The sequence below is a fragment of the Helobdella robusta genome (assembly GCF_000326865.2).
Source record: "Helobdella robusta unplaced genomic scaffold HELROscaffold_16, whole genome shotgun sequence".
NCBI lineage: Eukaryota > Metazoa > Annelida > Clitellata > Rhynchobdellida > Glossiphoniidae > Helobdella > Helobdella robusta.
The window spans coordinates 1,650,208-1,657,960 of NW_008703893.1; the positions used below are offsets into that span (position 1 = coordinate 1,650,208).

At 34.9% G+C, this 7,753-nt stretch overlaps 1 protein-coding gene across 1 annotated transcript in view; it reads left to right on the forward strand.

Annotated features, from left to right (window-relative positions):
• HELRODRAFT_169706 (hypothetical protein) overlaps nucleotides 1–7,753 on the forward strand; it is a gene marked incomplete at both ends in the record, with an annotated part of 9,813 nt that extends 2,060 nt beyond the window's left edge. The window contains 12 exons of the mRNA XM_009015529.1: nucleotides 307–389; nucleotides 1,289–1,422; nucleotides 2,865–2,935; nucleotides 3,016–3,194; nucleotides 3,690–3,835; nucleotides 4,184–4,248; nucleotides 4,500–4,585; nucleotides 4,705–4,754; nucleotides 4,979–5,149; nucleotides 5,591–5,664; nucleotides 6,122–7,510; nucleotides 7,633–7,753. Of these exons, the coding sequence (XP_009013777.1) occupies nucleotides 307–389; nucleotides 1,289–1,422; nucleotides 2,865–2,935; nucleotides 3,016–3,194; nucleotides 3,690–3,835; nucleotides 4,184–4,248; nucleotides 4,500–4,585; nucleotides 4,705–4,754; nucleotides 4,979–5,149; nucleotides 5,591–5,664; nucleotides 6,122–7,510; nucleotides 7,633–7,753 (2,569 nt within the window). The remainder of the gene's footprint in view (nucleotides 1–306; nucleotides 390–1,288; nucleotides 1,423–2,864; nucleotides 2,936–3,015; nucleotides 3,195–3,689; nucleotides 3,836–4,183; nucleotides 4,249–4,499; nucleotides 4,586–4,704; nucleotides 4,755–4,978; nucleotides 5,150–5,590; nucleotides 5,665–6,121; nucleotides 7,511–7,632) is intronic.

The window sequence follows — 7,753 nt, forward strand, 5'->3', positions numbered from 1 at the left end:
CAACATACACATAAACACACGCACACACACATACAAACACACACACACATATATATGTCTATATCTATATTTATTACAGTCGACTGAAACACACCTTAATATTTATTATTATACTTTATGAACATTTTTTCAGATGCTATTGTATTGAATACACACACAAAAACACACACATACACACGAAAACACACACACATACATACAAACACATAAACGCGCACACACACATAATATAATATTAATAGTAATTATTATAATATAATATAATATCAATTATTATAATACTTTATGGATGATTATCTTTTCCAGATACTACCAGCTGAGAACTACTCTTAAATTAAATCCAAAAATATCCTCAAGCGTTGAGATCAGACATAAAATTAAATGCAAAGGTTGTGTAGTTTTTTTTTAATCAGAAGTTTTTCTTCCATTTTTTCGTTTCTGTTCTGTTTCTTTGTTTTTTGTATGTGTTTTGTATGTTGTATGTATGTGTTATTGTACGTTGTGTTTATGTGTTATTATATGCTGTTTGTATGTGTTGTTGTATGTTGTTTGTATGTGTTATTGTGTGTTGTTTGTATGTGTTATGGTATGTTGTTTATACGTGTTGTTGTATGTTGTAGTTATGTGTTATTTTATGTTGTTTGTATATATTATTGCATGTTGTTTGTATTTGTGATTATATATGTTTTATGTATGCGTTATTGTATGTTGTATGCTCGTAATATTGTATATTGTATGTATGTGTTGTTTTGTGTCTTATGTACGTTTTGTTGTATATCGTATGTAAATGTCATAGTAAGTTGTATGTATGTGTTACTGTATGTTATATGTATGTGTTATTGTATGTTGTATGTATGCGTTATTGTATGTTGTTTGTATGTGTTATTGTATGTTGTATGTATGTATGTTTTTACGAAATAAAATAATGATCTGTTCTGTTTTCATATAAGCCATCATCACACAATTACACACTCATTTATATTTATTTATATTTTTGTATGGTTTCTTTTTTTTGGCTCTTTTTATTTTTTTTTATTGAACTATCTTTTTTTTTGAATGTAATTAATTTCATAAAATGCTACTGCTACTACTACTACTACTTTTACTACTATTTCTACTGCTACTACTACTACTACTACTACTACTACTACTACTACTACTACTACTACTACTACTACTACTACTATACTACAACTACAACTACTTCTACTACTACTACTAGTACTGCTACAACTGCTGATACCAATACTGCTACTAATACTAATGCTATAAATGTTTGCAAAGTCAGGTAGTGAGTTCAAGCCGAGCACGAGTAGCAACGTGGCTCGTACGAAGACCTTTCAAATCCTCTACAGGAAGGAAGATGTGGATATATTCGATGCCTTCCTCTTCAAAGTCGAACTGCTCGTGGATATTTTAAAAGTCAATTTCCACTTGTTTAATTTGTTTTAGTCTGATTTGTTGATATTTTAAAAGTGAATTTTGATTATTATTATCATATGCAAATGATGACCTGAATGTGGCTTTTCAACTTTATCAATTTTGTCCATATTTTCATGTTTTCAGAAAGAATGTTAGATCCTTATCATTATCATCATCATCATCATCATCGCCACCATCATCTTCATCATCCTCATCACCATCATCACTTTGTATGAATATCACCATCAAAGCATAGATTTGTAATATCTGTCTGTAGCATGTCTTTTGATTATTTGCATTGGTCGTTTGGGTTGTATATTGTTTATCTTGGTTATTATATGTATCTATCGTTTTTCTGATAGGTTGTATATCATACTGAACATCTGTGTGTGTACGTGTTTGTGTGTGTATATATATATATATATATATATATATATCTAGTCAATTTGGATTTATATATATATATATATATCTATTTTCTCATTTAATATAACGAGTGTTTATATGTGTGTGTATATAGTCTCTTATTTAATATTTGGAAGTGTATTCTGTTTTGTATTGTTAAGTGATTTTTATGTGTTGTATATATATATATATATATATATATATATATATATATATATATATATATATATATACGCACGCACACTAACCACACGTGTATATATATATGTGAGAAACATATACATATACATGAGAAGCTTATGTGCCTAACTCTTCCAAGTGGTTATAGGTGCACTTTAAGTTGTATATCTACTTGAGTGTTTGTATGTATGTATGTTTGTTTGTTTATATGTATGTATGTATGTGTGTGTGTATGTATAAGTCTGTATGCGTTGTATTGTATAAGTATGTATAAATGTCTGTATGCATATATGTGAGTTCATGTGTGGTGGTGTGTATGTGTGTGTGTGTGTGGTGGTGTGTGTGTGTATGTCTTTTGTTTTTTGCTATGTTTTGTGAGCATGCATTTGATAATATATATATATATATATATTGAATAAGAAAATAAATTTAACAATAAATCTATATCAGATATCTTTTTTATTAGTATTCTTTCCATTGCAGCCACATTATTATTCTTATTATTATTTGTTGCTTGTTCATACATACATATAATGTTACATTGATCTTCCCATGCTGGCCACCTACTTTTTATTCATTGGTATATAAGATTTCAATAATTTTTGTCTGATGGATTAATTGGGTGATTGGTTCGTTTGTTTTTGAATGGTTGCTGGGTGTTTGGGTCCCTGCTGATTGGTTGTTGGCTGATTGTTTGTTGGCTGATTGGTTGTTGACTGATTGGCTTGTTGTTGTCTTTTTGTTGATTGGTTAAGTTATACTTGGTTGGTTAATTTTGATTTATACTTGGTTGGTTGATTTGTTCTCTAGTACTTTTATTTAACAAATACTAACATTTTTCTTATTTTTTAAAACAGATGGAAGATGTTTTTAGAGACTTAGATATGCAATTCGTGGTTGAAATGTGGTTCACAGAAGACGACGTTGTGTAAGTTTTATAGTGATAATAGCAACGATAACGATATTAATTAATGACGTAAAAAATTTCTAAATCCTCCCGACCAACAGTTCAGACCACTCAGACAAATTCCAGCAGCTCTGTCAGAGGTCAATCAAGTTGAACTTTGACCCGCTGAAAGGTCTGCACGGTAACCTGCCCTTGATATTCGATTACTTTCACTTGTCTGCTGTCAATCTGTCTGTTCACGCGAGTCTCGTGGCCTTCAAACAATCCAAAGCCATTGGCGGTTTGAGGTTGTTGTTGGCTGTTTGGCGATGGTGTTATCACTACTGTTGTTTATATTGTTGTTACTGTATTTTATATATGTTGTTTTTTTTACAGTTAGTTTTGATTAATGGTGATGACAATGGCCAGTAATTTGGCGGCGCGATGGCTTAGCGGTAAGGTGCCTGGCATTGCTATTGCAATGACCAGATTCGACTGCAAACAGACCCTTGCCCATTACATGCAATGAGTCTGTGTGGTGCGTTGTTTTGCTGTCGTTGGTGCCTCTGATAATTATTGGAGAGATAATTGCAGCAAACAAATAAATAAATCAATCAATAAATTATTAATAATTAAATTAATTAATAAATATAATATTAAAAAGTAAATGTTGTGTAATCTGGAAACATTTTTTTTCATGCCAGCTCTCTCAAATCATCAGCAATTAAACAACAACAGCAACAAAATATGAGCCACAGACAATTTCAACCACCGCCACCACCGTCATCATTAACAGCGGCATTAGCACAGCCATCGTCGTCGTCTTCATCATCATCCATTCCTTCATCTTCATCATCATCGTCCAATTACGCCTCTCTTGATTTGAGTGTTCTAGAATTCGCTTTGTTTGGCCCGCCACTACAACCTAATTCATCCAATAAGGTGATGTTTGTCTGTTGGTGGTTTGTTTGTGTGTGTGTGTGTTTTTTTGTTAACCCCACACACACATATGCCAATTGGTTAACATGCCATTTAGCTTTGATACACACGCTAATATATTTTCAAATTTATGTTAATTTATGTTAATTAAGTTTACCAGATTGTTTACTTAGTAACACGCATTTCCATACTAATTATTATTCATATATGTCATCTGATATTTCACCCTACATTAGCATAATCATTCACGTTGGCATTATTTATGCGTATCTTTCATAATCAAACTTTTACGTTTTTCTCATCATCGTAATTTATGCGTATTGCTCATTATCATAATTTATGCCAACGCAGAATATAGCTCAAGTGCAAAAAACAAGACGTGTTATTGCCTGCCAGAAGCATCATCTTATGTGCAGGTTATTTCTTTCTTGTTTCGATGTATCAGACATGTATTGGCCATGCAAACATACGCGCGCAAACACACACTTATACATACATAAACACACACATACATACATATATACATACACACATACATTCGACCGAAACAGCTCTATTGGATATGTTTTCTCATGTTTATTCAGCATTTAATGTACAAATTGTAAATTATAATATTAATGATTTGTAATAGATGACAATAATAGTATGATGCCATTGTCTATAAAAGGTATTTGTTGTCGGCGTACGAGAGCATCCAATCTTCATTTGAGTTGCTGGTCACTTGTCTTCCTCCTCACAAACAAATTGCCATTGGTCAGTTCTTAACATTTAATATCTTGTTTATTTATTTGTTCGTTCATTCATTTATTCATTCATTCATTCATTCATTCATTCATTCATTCATTCATTCATTCATTCATTCATTCATTCAGAGAATATTGATTGTGTGTCGAAAATGGAAGAGTTGGTTCTTAAATGCGAGGTCGGTCTGTTTGCTTGCTGGCTATGATGATGATAGTAATGATGTTGATGATGATGATAATGATGATGTTGATGATGATGATGATGATGATGTTTACGATGAGGATGATGCTGTTCTATATTTTATTTCTTTAAAACATTAAAAATTGAAACATAGCACAGAACGGCTGACAAAAGATGAAAAATCATTCATGAAAATTATTTTATTATCTTTTCCTTATTTAGAATCTTTCAGAAATGGTTGATGCGGAGGAAGAGGACATTCTGCAAATAGTTTACTCCGACATCACTAACCTGAACACGCAGCTTTCCATACTCTGGGTCCAATACCTGGAGTTGGTTTTCTTCAATAGACCGATAGCCTACAAGCTGGCTAAAAGTTATCATTCACATAGAGTTAGTATTTAGGGATTAGTGTAGTTTTGTGTGCGTGTGTTTATGTGTGTGTGCGTGAGTGTGTGTTTGTGTGCGCGTGTTTGTTTGTTTATCTGTTTTTATGTATATTCAATTATATATGTTAATTAATTTCATTACTGTTTTTTTTTATTTTAACTAGTCCCAGAAGAATCACAATTAAATTTTATTTAAGTTTAGTTTCATTCACTCACTTAGTTATTAACTCATTTAGTCAATCATTTATTCATTCATTTATTCATTCATTTATTCATTCATTCATTCATTCATTCATTCATTCATTCATTCATTCATTCATTCATTCATTCATTCATTCATTCGCCCATTACATTCGCCCATCAACTCATTCAGTCAATCATTCATTTACTTATTTATTCACTCTCACACTCATTCATTCACACGTTCACTCATTCACTTGTGAAGGTGAAAAGATTCTCAGAGGCATTCTTCCTTCAGGAGTTTCCGAAAAGTGAAGTGCTCAACTGCTTTGACGCCAAGTGAGTCGTTCTTCATCTCGTGAAGATGACGACGACGACGATGAACGTGATAACGACGACGATGATGATAATGATCATAGGGATGACAGCTATGATGATGATGATGATGATGATTGTGGTGATGATGATAATGATGATGATGACGGTGATAATGATAATGATGATGATGGTGGTGGTAATGATGATAATGACGATGATGATGACGGTGATGGCGGTGATGATGAAAATGAGCATGTTGGTTTGAAAGTTGGAATAGAAAAGATATTTGATGATGATAGGATGTAAGAGGTTTATTTTCACAGCTAATTGCGTTGATATCTCTCTCGGGGTCACCCTTATTATCATTCGTCACTTGCAGTGGCGAATATTATATCACGCACACACACACGCACATACACACATAAACATACACACTCACACACACATACACACTCACACACACACACAACGCACACAGCCAACATAGACATTCAGACATCTCAACACGTGTCCGCCTGTCCGAGTACTTCAAAACGATACCCCCCTTACCTTTCGAATGCTCGGAAATGGACGGCGACCACCTCTCTCTGCCCATCATATTCGAAGACGTCTTCGGCAGCAGCGGCATCAGCGACGGCCACAACGCTCTGATTGTTGCGTCAACGAAAGATAATGCTGGCCAGCAACAAAACGTCTCGGTGGGTGGTGTGAAGAGGACCCCCACCGTGAACAGGTGGGCCCAGAGGAACAACTCCCTCAAGAATGCCAACAAGTGTGTCGTTTCAAATGTTGCGAAGAGTAACAGCAATGATAATGTCACTTCCAGCAGCAACAACAACGTCACCGTCGATGGCGCTAACATTAACAACAACAACAATAATAATAATAATAACAACAACAATAATAATAATAATAGCGCGAACAATAAAGCCGTAAAAGCGGGAATAGTTTATGTTAGCGAAGTTAACGTTGCGTTGAACAGCAGCTCATCAAACTACTTGCCACTTTCATCCGCTACAGCTGCATCATCTACCATCATGACGTCATCAACAGCAGCAATTGCAACATCGCGAAGTAGAAAAACATCGGACACGCCATCTTCGACGGGCTCACTGGACTCCAACAACTTTTTGGCGTCGTCGGCAACGAAACAGCAACAACGACACAAATCGAGGATCAGCAAATTCCGTCCTGAATCACTTCTGCTGATGTCGTCTGGTAGCAGTTGGCAGCAGCAACAGCAGCTTATTTCGAATGGCCTTGATTTTAAAGGTCACCAAGTTGCTTACGACGCTAATGATTGCATGCTGGTTGGGTACAAAAGATTCAACGCCAATCAAAATATAACCACACCTCCAATTGAACTTGGCACTTTTAATAAAGGAGGCTCATTTGAATGTTTAGACGATGGTGTTACTAAAATATCAAGCAACTTTAATAATATGACTATGCAACACACAGCAACTGATCCTTCAATAGACAACCACAAGCCAACTACAACATCATGCATCCCTTCAAGTTCAGCAAACACATCCTCTCCACAGAAACAACAAATATCGATGACGTCAGAAAAACAGCAGCAGCTGCAGCAGCAGCAACAAAATTACTCGACATCATCCTCAACAAAAACGCAACGACAAAAACAGAGCCAACTACAGCAGCAGCATTCCCAACAATCATCGTGCTTCCTGTTCAGCGCTACATCATTACCGACACTGAATGATGAGGAAGATGACGTCACTGACAACATAACCACGCCAATTTTAAACTCTCAATGCCTATTGGCTGGCGGGACTGGGGGTGGCTCCCTGCCTGAACTGATCGGGGGCATTGCAAAGGGGAGTTCAGAAAGTTCTGGCATTTCAAGGTTCATTTTTACTGGTTTTTTTCTTATCATTCCATTTTTGAGTGTGTTTGTTATAAGCATGTTCGTTGTAAATTTATCAATTACACTAATCTACGTCAACTTCACTGACTGCCGTATAACAGGGGGTCTGTCTGCGTGTGTTTTGATGCGCTGATCCCAAATGTCACATCCACTTTAATCAGTCACGGTCTACTTTCCACTGAAAAGGAAAGAAACGAATCGATGTTACCATCGATAAGTTAA